The sequence below is a fragment of the Megalobrama amblycephala genome, linkage group LG14 (genome assembly GCF_018812025.1).
Source record: "Megalobrama amblycephala isolate DHTTF-2021 linkage group LG14, ASM1881202v1, whole genome shotgun sequence".
NCBI classification, from domain to species: domain Eukaryota; kingdom Metazoa; phylum Chordata; class Actinopteri; order Cypriniformes; family Xenocyprididae; genus Megalobrama; species Megalobrama amblycephala.
In genome coordinates this window covers 35225218-35243187 of record NC_063057.1, presented here as the reverse complement: position 1 = coordinate 35243187, position 17970 = coordinate 35225218, and the positions used below count along the sequence as shown (strand labels likewise).

The 17970-nt window shown below is 38.7% G+C and overlaps 1 protein-coding gene across 1 annotated transcript; it reads right to left on the bottom strand.

Moving 5' to 3' along the window:
- Nucleotides 1–4174: 4174 nt before the first annotated feature.
- Nucleotides 4175–16989, bottom strand: LOC125245019 (membrane-spanning 4-domains subfamily A member 4A-like). Its single transcript, XM_048155449.1, has 8 exons — nucleotides 16589–16989; nucleotides 15964–16174; nucleotides 6253–6363; nucleotides 6086–6154; nucleotides 5545–5688; nucleotides 5174–5287; nucleotides 4392–4472; nucleotides 4175–4299 (listed from the first exon to the last, which is right to left on the bottom strand). Exons 2-8 carry the CDS (start codon nucleotides 16147–16149, stop codon nucleotides 4222–4224), a joined length of 783 nt encoding a protein of 260 aa, XP_048011406.1. The 5' UTR covers nucleotides 16150–16174; nucleotides 16589–16989; the 3' UTR covers nucleotides 4175–4221.
- Between the last annotated feature and the right edge of the window lie 981 nt (nucleotides 16990–17970).

The following is a 17970-nucleotide window of genomic DNA, read 5'->3' as shown; positions in this document are numbered from 1 at the left end:
CGTTGTTGTGGAAAAGTTCTTTATTCCTTCAGTGGTGAGAATGTAATGAAACAAACACTCAGGAAATGTCTTTGTTGATTTTATTCTTGTAAGAAGGTTGTTGAATGCAGATGCACAGTTCTAGAGAGAAGAACACCCTCACCCAGAGTGGCTGTCTTATATACACCTCTTATTGTTCCTTGTTACCCCAAACCAATCAGAACCACTACCATATTAGGATCATAAAAACTGAAAAAAGAGAGAGGTCTAAAACTTAGCAGATGCCCTATTGAAGTCCAAGCTGTCAAGACAAACACATTTGCACCTTTGCCTCACTTCCTTTGTTAGTTTCAGAAGTGTTTCTTAAAAGAGAACAGCATTAGCAGTAATTTTCCACTGAACAAGCTGTTTTAAATGATACACAAGACAGAGAGAAAACAAGTATCAATGCATCCATTCATAAATCAGGAGAATAAATGATAAGCAATAAAAAATCCTCTACAATGTTTAGAACAAGCACTGACTGTGGCAGGTTACTGGGGAAATGAACATTGGGAATGAAAATATATTTACAGGAACATTTGGAAGCAACAGAAGATACTTGCATGTTTCCATGAAGACAAAGTAAGTAAAATATTCCTTGAAGTTTTCACCCTCCTGCTCTTAATGCATCGTGTTTCCTTCTGGAGCATCAGTGAATGTTTGAATGCTCACATTCGATGGCGTCTGGCACTTTGGAGAGGTGTTCTCCTCACGGATGAATCCCGGTTTTCACTGTACAGAGCAGATGGCAGACTGTGTGTATGGCGTTGTGTGGGTGAGCGGTTTGCTGATGTCAGCGTTGTGGATCGAGTGGCCCATGGTGGCGCTGGGGTTATGGTATGGGCAGGTGTATGTTATGGACAACGAACACAGGTGCATTTTACTGATGGCATTTTGAATGCACAGAGATACCGTGACCAGATCCTGAGGCCCATTGTTGTGCCATTCATCCACGACCATCACCTCATGTTGCAGCATGATAACGCACGGCCCCATGTTGCAAGGATCTGTACACAATTCCTGGAAGCTGAAAACATCCCAGTTCTTGCATGGCCAGCATACTCACCGGACATGTCACCCATTGAGCATGTTTGGGATGCTCTGGATCAGCGTATACGACAGCGTGTTTCAGTTCCTGCCAATATCCAGCAACTTCACATAGCCATTGAAAAAAAGCTCTTGTGTTTTTCCCCTTTTTAGATATAAAATCATCAAACATAAACATTGCTGGACTGTTCCCTGGTTTTCACAAACTTCTGCCTTTACTTGTATGGCTGGTGTTCGTGACATGCCTCAATTTTCCCCACAAGCCCTCTGCCTGTGTCTGGTTTAATGCTTGATACCTTCAGTGAGTAAGTCTCTCCTTCCTCATTGATTGTGTTTTGCCTGTTTTCCTCACTGGGCTTGGCTATCGTGTGTGGTGCGGCCTCACTCCCCACGAGCCCTTTGCCCGTGCCCATTGCTGGGTTTCTCGGTACGTTTGAATTCGTGGGTCATGGTAGATCTGGCGATCGTACCTCCCTGGGCTTGGCTAACGTAGTTTGTGTAACACACTGCAAAAAATGCTGTTCTTGCTTAGAATTTTTGTCTTGTTTCCAGTCCAAATATCTAAAAATTCTTAGATCAAGAAGCATTTTCTTGACAAGTAAAAATTATTTTCTTGTTTTTAGGAAAAATAAGTCAAAATTAAGTGAGTTTTTCCTTAAAACAAGCAAAATAATCTGCCAGTGGGTAAGCAAAATAATCTTAATCCAAACTGAAAACAAGATTATATATCTTATTTTTGGTTTGATATAAGATTATTTTGCTTACAACATTGGCAGATTATTTTGCTTATTTTAAGTAAAAATCACTTAATTTTGACTTATTTTTTCTGAAAACAATTTTTACTTTTTAAGAAAATGCTTCTTGATTTAAGAAATGTAAGATATTTTGACTAGAAACAAGACAAAAACTCAAGAACAGCATTTTTTGCAGTGCAGTGTTTGGCGTGGCTGCGTTTTGTGAGTGCTGCTCGTCTCAAATTGACCCTTCACAAAGACCTGCCCCCCTTAGTTCAATTATAGCATCAAATAAACATGAATGAACATGAGAAGGAATGTTGTTTCAAACGCGGAAAGACGTCAATACACAACATTTTTCAAGTTTGAGTCCACCAAGGTTAAAGGTGCCCTAGAATTAAAAATTGAATTTATCTTGGCATAGTTAAATAACAAGAGTTCAGTACATGGAAAAGACATACAGTGAGTCTCAAACTCCATTGTTTCCTCCTTCTTATATAAATCTCATTTGTTTAAAAGACCTCCGAGGAACAGGCGAATCTCAACATAACGCTGACTGTTACGTAACAGTCGGGATCATTAATATGTACGCCCCCAATATTTGCATATGCCAGCCCATGATCAATGCATTAGACAAGGGCAAAACGTCTGGATGTGCACAGCTGAATCATCAGACTAGGTAAGCAAGCAAGGACAAGAGCGAAAAATGGCAGATGGAGCGATAATAACTGACATGATCCATGATAACATGATATTTTTAGTGATATTTGTAAATTGTCTTTCTAAATGTTTCGTTAGCATGTTGCTAATTTACTGTTAAATGTGGTTAAAGTTACCATTGTTTACTGTATTCACAGAGACAAGAGCCGTCGCTATTTTCATTATTAAACACTTGCAGTCTGTATAATGCATAAACACAACTTCATTCTTTATAAATCGCTCCAACAGTGTAGCATTAGCCGTTAGCCACGGAGCACAGCCTCAAACTCATTCAGAATCAAATGTAAACATCCAAATAAATACAATACTCACATAATCCAACGCATGCATGCAGTATGCATGACGAACACTTTGTAAAGATCCATTTTGAGGGTTATATTAGCTGTGTAAACTTTGTTTATGCACTGTTTAAGGCAAGCGCGAGCTCCGTGGGCGGGAGCGTGAGCATTTAAAGGGGCCGCAACCCTGTAGCGGTGCATTTCTAATTATGCCCCAAAATTTAATTTTCAAAAAAATTAATAAAAAAAAACCTATGGGGTATTTTGAGCTGAAACTTCACATACACATTCAGGGGACACCTTAGACTTATATTACATCTTGTAAAAAAACGTTCGATGGCACCTTTAATCTTCTAACTCCTGACTGCTTTGTCGGACAAAATGGCGGCGTTCTGATTGGTTAGATTGCTTGTCAATCAAACTCCCGGTGAAGGGTCAATTGTGTAAGGCAATGTACTTCATTAATAAACTTGCGGTCACTAAACCACTACCCCTTTACATCTTTTGTCTTTTTCTCTTTTTGTTTAACATGGAGCATTATCATCGAAAGAAAGTTGGACATACTACTACTCACTGAAACTCACTGGCAATCACCTAATGACCTTATGGAGCTTAACCTGCTGACTCCTCCTGGATACTACCATCTGTCTAAACCACATCTCACTGGCAGAGGCGGTGGCTAAGAAAGTCGCTGTGATTAAGAACTATAAGACTATCAATATCAACTTCCATGTTGTTGTTAGCTTTGAATATCTGTCGTTTAGAATTGCTGGTCCCACACCACTCTTGATTTTGCTGATCTACAGACATCATGCAAACTTTCTTTCTGATCTCTCCGAGTTGCTAACGATTGCTTGTGCTCAATATAACAACTGTTTTGATTTAACACAGCACATTGATTTTCCTACACACTGCCATTCTCATACTCTTGACTTAATCTGCTCTGTTGGTATTAATAATGTTTGTGTCCAGAAAGTTGGCATATCTGACCATAAACTCATTGACTTTAGTTTCTCTCTCTCCCTTGCCAAATCTAAAATCAAATCTTCAATATCTTATCGAAACCTGAAAAACATAAACGCTGACGTCGTCTATACTGCTATTGCTGCTTCCTCCCTGCCTCTCTCTGTTGATCTCTGTTGTCCTGGTGAGATTCTCTCATCATATAATGTCTTGGAAGCTCTGGCCCCAGTAAAGACCTGGGGTCTCATTTATAAAACTGTGCGTAGGATCCCTACTAAAAGTGTACGTACGTGCAAAAGCTAGATTCTGCGTACGCACAAAAAAAATCAGATTTATAAAACCATGCGTACGCCAGAACCCGCACACAAATCCCTTTATAAATCCCAGTCAGCGGAAGATTGTGCGTATCATAAATCATTGGGAAACTCATGTGTCCCACCTCAACTCTGTTTTAATATTCATTCTTTAAATTCAGTGTATTGTGGAGGAACTTCAGCAGGAAGGTGATGCATTGAAGGGTTGCTGACCACAGATATCTGCAGGGGAAAAAACTATATGATCAGCCTTCTTTTTTTGAGTACTATTTTACACAAAGTCTAATTTAACTGGGGTTACAAGCTTCTCTTACCTGGGAATTGTTAAGATCATGGAAGTGATTGTGCCCAAAACAACAGTGCTGTTGAGTTATAACTTGTGGAACAAACGGAACCTTTGGAAAAATGCACAAGAAGCATTAATATGGGCAACGACACTGGCAGACCGTTTCAGTTTTACAGCTTTATAGACATCAGTGTAGTAGAAAAATAAAAACAAATGACAGAAATCGGAAATGTCATGGTGTGAAACCTTATGCTTTCATTTGGGCTTCTTAAAATAATGTCACAACTAAAAAAACCACATGACATTTCTCAGTAGATGGTAATGTTGCTGTTTTTGAAGCAGTTAAACTTGGAGTTTTGCTATTAGTAGAGACGTTGAACACTTAAGAGACGCACAGACTCGGGTAATTCACATACTCTTAATCTCTGTATATCCATGGCTCAAACCTCCATTACTAGCTCTAAAATGATGTTTTAGAATAAGGGCTGTGTAAGTAGTTGCAAGAAAAGGTGCTTTAAGGACAAAACCTGACAAATCTCTTTAAGTTACTAAATATCTTTAGGAAACTAAATTTTTTAGGTAGGGAAAAATTGACTCCATTGAATTAGTAGTTGCATGTTTCAGATTGAAAAGCTGTACTGTGATCATGTACACGTGTGCAGCTTATAATACCATGTTTTTAAAGTGTCTTGGTTCACAGTAAATGCTGCTTCTCACAAACTCTATCTGTAAAATCCAATATATGTGCATATCTGAGGAGTTTAGCTGACAAAAAAAAATTGGGAACCCCTGACTTGACGCATCACTCACCTGTGGAGAACAGCAGCAGGTGACTTTACAGGCAAATGCTGACAGATAGATGGAGATGATAAGCTCAAGGAAGGCGAATATCAGTAATACACTACTGATTCCAAAGAAGAGAGTCTGAGAGAGAATTCAACATTAGAACAAATAATAATGACAAAATAATTGATAGTTAGCACTCACACTGGTACAATCAGAAGTTCAGAATCTACAATGCTTTCTTACATTGTAAATGATCAGTAATAGTAAGAGATCTATAACTATATCTGAAATGTTGGAAGAAAGACTGGACAGATGAGTGCAGATTGTTAAGTGTTCTGACCACACAGTGATCTTATTGTAATGACTAAATGTGAATATAAAAGTTGGTGACATACCTCATACTTTCCATCATCATCATAACAATCATAATAATAGTCGCAGTAAGGCGATGGCCCTATAGCAAAATCCAGTGAAATTATGATAAAGGAAGTGCCTGCAATTAAAGTACTGAAAATGTTCATTCCAAGTGAACCTTTCACCTATAGGTAGAAAAAAAACATACAATAGATTTGATAAAAATAATCTAAACAACAGGAACTAAAACAAATGTGTGCACACAACACCAGACAAACAACAAACAATCATGAACTAATCAGGGTAACTATGGTAACAAACAAGGCGGGCAAGACAACAAGGAAAACAGAAACTGAACACGGAAACAAATGGGAACAGAGAATACACTTCAACATAAAAGTCAGTATAAACACAAGGCACACCACCAGGATCATGACACTGACAAGTTTGGGTTCTCTACAAATTACAGTCACTGATGCTCATACACTTTTATGGCAGAAAAATAAGGAAGAAGAAATCAGTACAAACACAATAGGTTTCAAGTACCTCTAAAAGGCCTAAAAATGATAAGTGTGTACATACCAAACACAAACTGGAGGGTGAAATCAGTTTGTTTTCTGCAGCAATGGAGAGTGAGCCTGCGATAATGTACTGAGAGCAGAGAGAAAGACACAAATCAAGACTTCTGCTGGAATATGTAACTTGTGTTAGAAAAAGACACAACGCTGAATTGTATAATTGCTTCTTACGATGAGAGATCCCCAGTAAGGAATACCACTAAAGACAAAGATGGATGCTGCATGAACTGTAGACACAATTCCCAACAGGAGAGTCAACAGACCAATCATTATCTGGACAGTCTGTGAAGGACAAGAGAGATATTTATAAAGTAACTAAAACAATATAAAATTTGGCAGTGACTATTTGTATTAAGTGAAAATAACTATGGATTCTATTTACATCGTGTACAGTGCATCTGGAAAGTATTCACAGTGCTTCAATTTTTCCACATTTTGTTATGTTACAGCCTTATTCCAAAAGCGATTAAAGTCATTATTTTCCTCAAAATTCTACAAAAAATACCCCATAATGACAATGTGACGAGCAGGGCGGGCGAGAGCCGTGAGGGAACTGCGAGTCTCTCACGGAGGAGCTCCGGAGGCATAAAAGGAGGAGCGACATCAGTGAAGGACGAGAGAGGACCAGGCCTGGACTTTATTTTACGTTTTATTATGTTTGTGTGGCCGGCAGACGTCCGCGAGGGTCTGCCGGCATTACTTTCGTTTTGTTCTTTGTTTATTTTGAATTAAAGTTACGTTGAATGTTCGCCGGTTCCCGCCTCCTCCTGTTACAGACAACATGAAAGAAGTTTGTTGAAATCTTTGCACATTTATTAAAAATAAAAAACGAAAAAAATCACGTTCATAAGTATTCACAGCCTTTGTCATAACACTCAAAATTGAGCTCAGGTGCATCCTGTTTCCACAACTTGATTGGAGTCCACCTGTGGTAAATTCAGTTGATTGGACAGCATTTGGAAAGGCATGCACCTGTCTACATAAGGTCCCATGGTTAACAGTGCATGTCGGAGCACAAACCAAGCCATGAAGTCCAAGGAATTCCAAGGAATGCTCCAGCATTTCTCTGTGAAGAGAGGAGAACCTTCCAGAAGAACAACCATCTCTGCAGCACTCCACCAATCAGGCCTGTATGGTAGAGTGGCCAGACGGAAGCCACTCCTCAGTAAAAGGCACATGACAGCCTGCCTGGAGGACTCTCAGACTATGAGAAACAAAATTCTCTGGTCTGATGATGCTCATCACCTGACCAATCCCATCCCTACAGTGAAGCATGGTGGTGGCAGCTGGGGGATGTTTTTCAGCAACAGGAACTGGGAGACTAGTCAGGATCAAGGGAAAGATGAATGCAGCAATGTACAGAGACATCTTTGATGAAAACCTGCTCCAGAGCACACTGGACCTCAGACTGGGGCGAAGGTTCATCTTCCAACAGGGCAACACAGGCACACAGCTAAGATATCAGAGGAAGTGGCTACGGGACAACTCTGTGGAATGTCCTTGAGTGGCCCAGCCAGAGCCCAGACTTGAACCCGATTGAATATCTCTGGAGAGATCTGAAAATGGCTGTGCATTGACGTTTCCCATCCAACCTGATGGAGCTTGAGAGGTCCTGCAAAGAAGAATGGGAAGAAACTGCCCAAAAATAGGTGTGCCAAGCTTGTAGTATCATATTAAAAAAAGACTTAAGGCTGTAATTAGTATTGAGCAAAGGCTGTGAATACATATGTACATGTGATTTTTGTTGTTGTTGTTGTTTTGCCAAATATCTTTATTAGAGGATCAAAGATGTAACATTTCAGAGGAAGTAAAACAGTTCTCTAGTTTCATTTTATCTTAAACAACTAAAGCACCCCCCCCAAAAAAAAAATTCCATTTCCATTTCGTTTGTTACAGTTCTTCAAAAGACCTAAGGATCTACTCACTAAAAAACAGGCACAGACCAGCATATCCACATTTCGAAAGCAGTTGGTTAGCAAGGCTTTAAACTTACATTTTCACAATTGTTGATCAGGCTACTCAGTTCCTACCCCATGAAGGTAGTTGACCACTGATTTGATTAAACACATAAAAAATAAATAAATAATAATAATTTAAAAAAAGTAGGATATAAAATAAAAAGGTGTCTCATACTTCAGGCAATACTTTAAGATTCTCAAAATATGTCACAAAAGGCTGCCATTTTGAGTAAAATTTCTGAACTGATCCTTTCAATGTGAATTTAACTTTTTCTAATTTAAGTAAAAATAAGACATCCCTTAACCACTCAGCCACCGTTGGTGGAGTAGCAGATGTCCAAACTAATAAGATTCTACGACGGGCAAGAAGTGATGTAAAAGCAATGATGTCCGATTGGACCTGGGTTAGAGTTAAGCTGTCATTTGGAATACCAAATATTGCAATCAGCGGACAGGGCTTAATTTGAATTTTTATGACCTCGGATAAAGTTTGAATAACAGAAGACCAGTATTGATTTAGACGGGGGCACAACCAAAAAGTGTTGTGATGAATCAGCTGGAGAAAGGGAGCATCTATTACAACTCCCGTCCGTTCCTGGATATATATCTGCTAACCTGGCCCTACTGAAATGAGCCCTATGCACTACTTTAAACTGAATGAGCCCCAAGCGTGCACAGGATGAGGATGAGTTAATCCTTTGTAGTGCATCCTCTCAGTGTCTGTCTGACAACTCAACCAGGAACTTGCCTTCCCAACCGTTCTTAATTTTTGAAAGGTCATGATTTTCAAGAGACATTAATTGAGAATATAACCGTGATATCAGACCTTTTTTCGGACAGAGGAGGGTAATTTTCGGAACTGGGCCCAGATTTTAAGAGTGGACAGTACTATGGGATTAGAGGTAAACCTGGACCACTTTGTGGGCAGGGAGGAATACACCAGTGCAGAGAGGGATGACGAGTGGCAGGAGTGCACCTCAAGCATACACCAGTCGTTGTCTGGCACATGAAGCCAGAATAAAATTTTCTGTAGGTTAGCTGCCCAATAGTAGTGAATAAAACTGGGGAGGGCTAGTCCCCCCACATCACGTCCCTTCTGAAGTAAGCCTTTCTTAACTCTTGGAACTTTATTCTTCCAGATGAAGGAGGTAATGGATGTATTAACTGATTGAAAAAATGATTTTGTCAGGAATAACGGTAGACATTGAAACAAATACAGATACTATGGGAGTACGTTCATCTTCATCGATTGTACCCTCCCTGCAATAGTCAGAGGCAGACTGCTCCACCTTTGAAAGTCAGCTTTCATTTGGTTAACTAGAGGTGTAAAATTAGCCCCCAGAAGAGAGGTGAAGGAACGCGTAATGTTTATTCCAAGATATTTGAAACCAGAGTGTGTTAAGTGGAAGGGGACTGCTTCTTGTTTAATTTGCATTGCCGAGTCATTAATGGGGAAGCATTCACTTTTCTGATAATTAAGTTTGTAGCCAGAAAAAGACCCAAAATTGTTCAATAGTGATACAATTACTGGGACGCTGGTTTCTGGATTGCTTATATAGATCAAGAGATCGTCTGCATATAGAGAGACGCAATGTTCCTCAGTCCCACGCCTAACCACCCATAACACCAACGACGACTTCAATGCAAGCGAAAGAGGCTCAATTGCCACTGCAAATAGGAGCGGGGATAATGGACATCCTTGACGTGTCCCACGTGACGGGAAAATTTTTTGAATGGGATTGATTAGTTTGAATACAAGCTTGTGGGGACGTATAGAGCAGACGAATCCATGCCAGAAACGTGTCACCGAATCCAAACCTTTCCAATACGGAAAACAAGTAATTCCACTCCACCCGGTCAAAAGCCTTCTCCGCGTCCAGAGAAATTACAGCTTCTGCAGTCAAAGAGGGATCGGGGGAGTAGATCACGTTAGCAAGCTGGCGAATATTTGAAAAAGAGTGACGACCCTTTATAAAACCAGTCTGGTCCTCCGAAATTAATTTAGGGAGAACGGATTCTAAACGATGTGCCATCACCTTGGCTAAAATTTTTATATCAACATTTAGGAGGGAAATAGGACGATAAGAGCCACAGTTGGTAGGGTCCTTATCCTTTTTGAGGAGTAGTGTAATCTTAGCTTGTGTGAGGGTTGGGGGCAAGTAATCATTTCTCAATGATTCATTAAATACTTCTAGCATAATAGGTGCAAGTTTATCTTTAAATTTCTTTAAAAATTCGGGGGATAACCTGTCAGGTCCTGGAGATTTCCCAGTTCGCATGTCTCCTATGGCTGCAGTGATCTCTAATTGTGTAAGAGGTCGGTCTAACTCTTCCCTGTCTCCAGGCTCAATAGTAGATAATTCTAAATTATCTAAGAAACTGTTCATATTCGTAACATCTGATGGGAATTCAAACGTGTAAAGTGTAGAATAGAATGTAGCAAAAATATTATTGATTTCCTTTGGGTTGGTGACTATATTTTGATCCTGATCTCCCCCTTTGGGGTATAAGCTGTGACGCAGCCTGACGCTTCAGCTGATGAGCTAGCAATCGACTAGCTTTTTCACCATACTTATAGTAAGTACACCGGGTCCGCAATAATAAGTATTTAGCCTGGTTAGTAGATAGAAGATTAAGCGTAGACTATAAAGCTATCCGTTCCTTATATAATTCTGGGGAGGGGCTTCTGAGAATATTTGCGGTCTAGCTTAAAAACTGAATCCAGTCAGGTCTTCTATTTGTTTGCAGCGCTCCTTATTGACATGTGCTACATAAGAGATAATTAAGTCCTCTTAAGTACGCTTTTAAGGTTTCCTAAAGTAGGGAATATGATATACCTTCCTTCTTGTTTACTTCCAGAAAAGTATCTATATTAGTAGACACATGTTCGCAAAATTTCTCATTTGAGAGCAGCAGGGAATTAAGTCTCCAGAAGGGTTGTTCTCTAACGTTCAAAGTGAAAGATAGGTCTAAGATGAGTGGTGTATGATCTGAAATGATGATGGCCAAATATTCAACCGATTTCACTGCAGGGATGAAAGAGCTGTCTATAAAAAAGTAGTCTATTCTAGAGAAAGAATGGTGGACATGAGAAAAGAAAGAGAATTGTTTAGAGGTCAGATTTTGAAACCTCCATGGGTCTAGGCAGCCATTTCATCTCAAAGTCTGAGAAGACTCTTGACATTACAGATGGTTAGGTAGATTTAGGGTCAATGTCCAATTAAGATCCCCTGCAAGGATCAGTCTATGTGTATCTAAATTAGGGAGAGATGACAGAAGTTTACTGGCAAATTCAGTATCGTCCCAGTTAGGGGCATACACATTTACCAAAAGAACAAGTTTTTGAAATAGGAGGCCCGAGACAATGACATATCGACCATTGGGATCTACAATTATTTAGTGAGAATTTAATTTGTTTATTAATCAAAATTGCCACCCCTCGTGATCTATTATTAAATTTGGAATGGAAGATATGATTAACCCATGCTTTACAGATTCTGGTGTGATCTTTTAACCGTAAATGTGTCTCCTGCAAAAACAAAACATCAGTTTTCAATTGTTTAAGATGGGAAAAAATCCTAGTACATTTCGTGGGACCATTTAACCCCTTAACATTCCAGGACAGAAACCTAACTGCAGCTCCCCCTACTGGGCTTGTACCGCCTGCATTATTTATCATAGAAGACATCTAAAATGTATATGATTAGCCTGAGCCACATTATGGAAGTGCATTTGTGGTCATAAGTGATGTCAGCACACACTGTGTGAAGTTGTGTAGGGGAAAAATAAAACAGTAATAATAACAGACTAAAAATACAGTTTAACATAGCTATGTGCATCCTTAAAAGATAGAGTGTTGTCATGTAAATAAAATGCTCCCCAGTTCTCATTAAACTTAAGTTGGAATGGAAGAAAAAAAAAAAAACCTGAACACCCCAAACCTAGATTTCCTTCCCCAAATGAAGAAAACTGCAGGAATTCCCAATTGAAAAACTTCCAAGACATCTAGCGTTGTCTATAACTCCTATTCTAGCCTGAAGATGGCTCCTCTCTCAGTAAGTGATTTGTGTTCTACCTATATGCGAACCTGACGTTCTTCTTGTACAGGAGGGATTTCACTTCATCCTCATGGAAAAATACCTTACGGCCCCTGAAGAACAGCTGCTCTCGTTTCCTCGTTATTATGCAGTGTTTGTTTTGGAAGGCGTGGAAGAGAACGAGGAATATCCTCGGCCGTTTGGAGCTAGCGCCGGAGTCAGCAGTCGGCTTGGGTCCCACTCGGTGCGCGCGAGAGATAATGAGGGGGTGCGGAAAGAAATCTACCCAGGACTTCCTCAAAAAATTCAGTCATGAACTTGACTGTGTCCGGCCCTTCCAGATGTTCCGGGATTTTCCAAATCCTCCACTTTGTTTTTAGCCTCTTGTTCTCAGCTAGAAGTGCGGTGCATGTTGCGGTGCATGCATAGCCTCGATCCTGTCGCTGTGGCCATTTAGCCCTCCATGTCATGGATACGTTCTTCGTGGGAGTCAAGAGACGATTTTACCAGTTCAAGGGATGCTGAAATTGGTGCCAGTGCCTCGCCGAGCGCTTTTTTCAGGAGGGAGTCCGTTTGCTGTGCGAGGTCGGACAGAAGCAGCGTGTGTAGCTTAGCAAGATCAGCAGGTAACTCTGAGCTTGGGCTAGCTTGTGTAACGTTAACGTTAGCCATGTTGTCTTCACTTGTGGTATCTTTGTCCATTTCAGTCGTTTTTTGCCCTCGGTCACGTCTCTTTGGTCTCATTTAGTTGTGCAAAGTTAAGACTTAACACTCTGAGGTCTAAAAACGCGCCGGCGCGTTTTGCAGGTTTTTTTTCACATTGCAGCAAAACAGACTTAAAATACTCTGTCATTTTTTGTCATAGAGACATAAGTAATACATCAATTGAAACTATAGAATATCTCCTTTTATTTGTATACACTCAGAGTAAAAACAAAATGTTGTGCTTTTTGTAAAATAAAGAAAACTAACATGATGCGTGATCTCTCATCTCCCTCTGAACGAAGTCCAATCTGATAGTTCTCAGAAAATGAAGTGTAACTTAGTGAATACTAATCACAAAAAATTCATACTTATGTCTAACAAAACGTTGAAATGTCAGGTTTTAAATCGTGCAAGTCAAATCGAAAACAAACATTCTGTGTTTATGTAATCTGTATGAAAAGAGAGCCATGTCAGAAGTCCGTGATTCAGCTCATTACCCACTAATGCGGCCACACCCACGGAGCCAGCGCTATTCACAGGCAAATTCAGAGACAACACATGCATTCATCATCTCAATCGTGTATTTATTGCCTTGAAAATTGTTTATCTGGATGAAAAAGCCATGGTTAGCGATCTCTGGAAGACATTCAGTAAATTCCTGTTTGTTTTCTTCTATTGATAAGTTTTAAGTGAGTTTTTGTTTCTTTAGCGCCCTCCGGCTGTAGTATGTAGTACCATTCATGGAATATCGTCTTCTTCTTAGGTGAATTTGTGGACTAAAATGCACAGAGCGCCCTCCGGCTGCAGTATGAATTGCAAACACCAGCGCTCATAGAGATAACAATGAATATTAAATAAAAAATAACTCCTCTGTATAGAAAATTGACATAAACATATGAGAATCCTATATTTCTCCAAATGTGCATGCTTTTAAACTAAAAGCCTATATTCAGACTCTTTGCATCACAGAAATACATTATATTTTAAAGTATAATATAAAACCATTATTTTATATTGTAATAAAATTTTTCTGTATGTTTCATATACCATGATGAGCTTGAGACATCACAGAAGATTTTTTTTCACAGCCTACCTGACTGAAATGCCTCATTAATATGCAAGTCTTTTCAGGTCATTACTATTCAATTCTTTTGTCTTCACAGGTGAGAATGAGCCATTATTCATGGAGATTCACGCCTCCTCGCATACCGTGTTTCTTGGCAAAAAGTGTCTTACAAAAACTAAATCAGTATATTGTTATAAATGAAAGAGTAGTCAGCATAATTTTTACATAATTTTGAAGCAAAAACTCTAGTCTACAACCTTCAATACCCAAAAGTCTTGTGAACACAGATTTAATATACTTTTATTGGCCTTATATCAGTGACTTAAGTTTTTTGTTTTTTCAGTAACCACGCATAAACGTTATTCCTTCAAAAACACAAACATGTACACACATGTTCCTCACATATTATGGTAGCCTAGTTTGTGCTGAATACAGTGTAATGACACTTGTGTCATTAATATGTTTATGAACAACTGAAAAAAGCACAAATGTCAGGGCATGTCAAAACTTCTCCAGGCCCCAAATCAGCCTCAGACTCCAGAGGGTTAATGTATACGTAATAAACTCACGGGGTGCCAAACTTTATGCTGAAAAAAATGAGGTAGAAAATAAAAAGTAATTCAGGAGCCACTTCTCACACATCTACTTGCTACACGCTCAATCCGGAAGTCCGTTTTTTTTTTTCCATTTTTTATTTGTAATAAATTTGCAAAGGTTTCAAACAAACTTCTTTCACGTTGTCATTATGGGGTATTGTTTGTAAAATTAAGGAAAATAAAGAATTTAATCCCTTTTGGAATAAGGATGTAACATAACAAAATGTGGAAAAACTGAAGAGCTGTGAATCCTTTGTGGATGCACTGTAAAATGATCAGTTCTTTACAATAAGAGTAAATAGTAATTAGATGCTATATATACTTTATATTGGCAGATACTATATTTGCACCTCAGTATTTTTGTACATTAACAGGATGCAATAATATCAGTGATACGGAATGCCTGGTATATCAAACACACGACGAGGAAGAGTAACGTATAATAAGTCTTTACTTGATAATCCACAGGGAGAAACACAGAATCCAGAGCAGAGCATACACCAAACATCCAAATACAAACGAGACCCAACAAAGAACTGAACACAGACAGGAACTTAAATACACTGATACAAACAAGCTTAACAGGTTAACAAGGGGGTGTGGTTAAATGAGTGTCCATGGTGACTGAATGTGGCGGGAAACTGAACGATGGAACACGTGACAAAATGCAAACCAAAACAAACAGAACACGACGGTGACTGTAACAATCAGAGTGCAAATGATTATATTTATTAAAATTATTAAATGGATGCTGCTTTATTGGGAGAATAAAACCCTCCTTACACCTTCGCCTAACCCTACGAAATAAACACTTTTAATATTATTAAACACTCGTTTGCAGTTTATTTCCACTTTTAGAAGATTATTTTCATTTTTATTGAAAATAAATGCGAGCTGCAAGCCTTACTCGCTAATGCTGTGCTACTGAGGACATTGAATTCTGTCCGTCTTTTTTTTTTTCAAAACAGACATTGGTGGGCGGAGCTAGTGTAAATAGCATTTGCCAACAAGGGACGCTATTTGCACTTAGTGTAAATAGACACTCCGATGAAAAGTTTTGGGAAAATTATGAAATGTACAACATACACTTTTTAGCAGCTGTACTAAAAATGGACTTATGCATGTACTTCAAAAATATCCAGGTACTCTCATTGCATGAAGTCACATTCGGATTTATGAATGAGCAAAATTTGTCTATTACTTTACATTTTTTTGATAGTTTGCAATTCCTAAAACATTCTTCTCCGTGACTGTGACTGTGAGAGTGATACACTATTAATTTTTTTATGATTTTACTCTGTAAATGATAAACCTTATCTTATATTTCTGTATTTCCTGCATTGTCACCAAGGCATTGAATCACATTCTTCAATAAACAAAAAAAATAATAATAATGTGTATGCTTTGCTCATGTGTGTACCACTCATTTTTTGGAGTTTATTCATGTACTTTTCTTACCTCACACTGACATAAACCCAAATAATTGTATAATTTTTATGTGTGTATGATCAATTTCTCACCCCAAGGGCTTTTGGTTGGCCTTTCAGAAATGCCTGAATTCTATGAAAAGGTGAAACTCCGACTGGCTGTTGTACATAAACAGGCACAGGAGCATTTGTCCCAGTTCCAGCTGCTGTTGTTTGTGTTGGTGGTTGAAATTGGATGACAAGCATCGAAGAGTTCATGGGTACGACAGTTTGAGACATTCTTGCTTCTGAATCTGAAACTGACCTGTTCAAAATCATAGAAAATTGAGACATTGAGACAGGATATGATTATAAAATAGATTTATGTAAACAAACTTTTCCATTTATTTATTAAAATATTATATATTCATGATATTTATTATTATAAATGTGGTCTTAACGTTGTTGAAAAACCTATGACTGCACTTATGTCAATAGTAGTTATTACCATTAAATTATTCTCATCAACTAGAATAATTCTATTAGGCCTTGAAAACAGAGTATATGCTATATAACAAACAGCTCATGTTTAAATTGATCCACATCATTAACATTTAAAGCATTTAGCAGATCCTCTTTTCCAAAGACACTTACAAAAGTGCCCTACCAACCATTATAGAGGATAGGCATCTGTATAAAGGTAGTCAGATCTGTATAAGTGTATAATTTGTTGTTTTACCGGAAAATAAATCTTCTCTTCAGTTGGTTTACCACACTCTTAGTTCAGTTCACTCTTCTGAGATGAGCCGATGCAAGTAAGATGTCAGAGTAACTGCTGAAACAGTTTCCCAAAATGAACAAGAAGCAGGCGGAGCTCAGGTGGTTAGGAGGGGGGGCAAAGCTGGCCATTTCATAAGATAATAATACCACAAATGATAATAATTAACTGAAGGACTCATAAATGTGTTTACTGTGCCAACATATGGCACACCTGCCTTCATGCACAACCCGAGTTTGATTCGTGTCTCAACGCCCTTTGCCGATCCTGCTCCCTTCTCTCCACCTAATGCTTTTCTGTCTGATCTTTACTGTCCTGTCCATATAAAGCACAAAAAGCCCATAAACAATTATTTAGTTTATATACATAAATAATGTAGTTCTGATGCAAATATTTCATAGTCACCTGCACTGTTTGTTCATGCCTACATATTTTTCTTTGATTAGTCTTTTAGCAGAGGCTCCAACTACCCAAATAACTCTCTCCAAAACAAAACAAACAATTAAGATGCTGAAAGAGAAGATCCATGCTCTGGCTGGACTGAAGAGAGAAACTTTCTCAGAGAGAGACTGGAAGATGGTAAGCTCCCCCTCCACTCCTGTGGCACAAATTGTGAATTACTGATTATTGTGCAACTGAAAAGAAAGGTTGCTCAAATACTTGAAATATAAATTCAAAATAATTAACCCATACTGTCCTCTTGGTATGTTGTTTATTTAAAAACAGATTAATTTGGTTGATTTCTATCTGAATAATACATGTACTTCATGTGTGAATACAACATCTTCAGATGACTCCAGCTCTGATCCATCTGAGCCTTCACAAAAGAAGAAGTATAAAAAGAAATCAAAAAAGAAGAAATCAAAAGAAAGCACAGGCCGGCGATTTCAAAAGAGGTACTACAAGTTACCATTGTCACCTAATGTATTCACAGAGACCACAGCTAGTTTAGGTTGGCATTGACTTGAAATCAACCTATGGATTTAAAAGTACCTTATTTGCATATATTAGTGTTAGTAGTGGTAGCATGCTTTGTCTATGGAATGATGTGTCCTCATTTGCATTTCTGTTCTTTCATGCATTTATTCCAGTAAGAACTCCTGAGGAGTCTGTGTTTCGGTACCAGAAAGTCCTCCGACTTGTCAAACGTGGCTCAACAAAGGCGGATGCCTATAACAGCTTGGGGGTGGATCGCAACACCATTGTCAACCAAGCACCAATTGCAGAGCTGGCTGCTGTTAGCCAGACCTATTCAAGGTCCTGAGGGCTGGTTTTAAAGGTGCCCAAGAATTTAAAATTGAATTTATCTTGGCATAGTTGAATAACAAGAGTTCAGTACATGG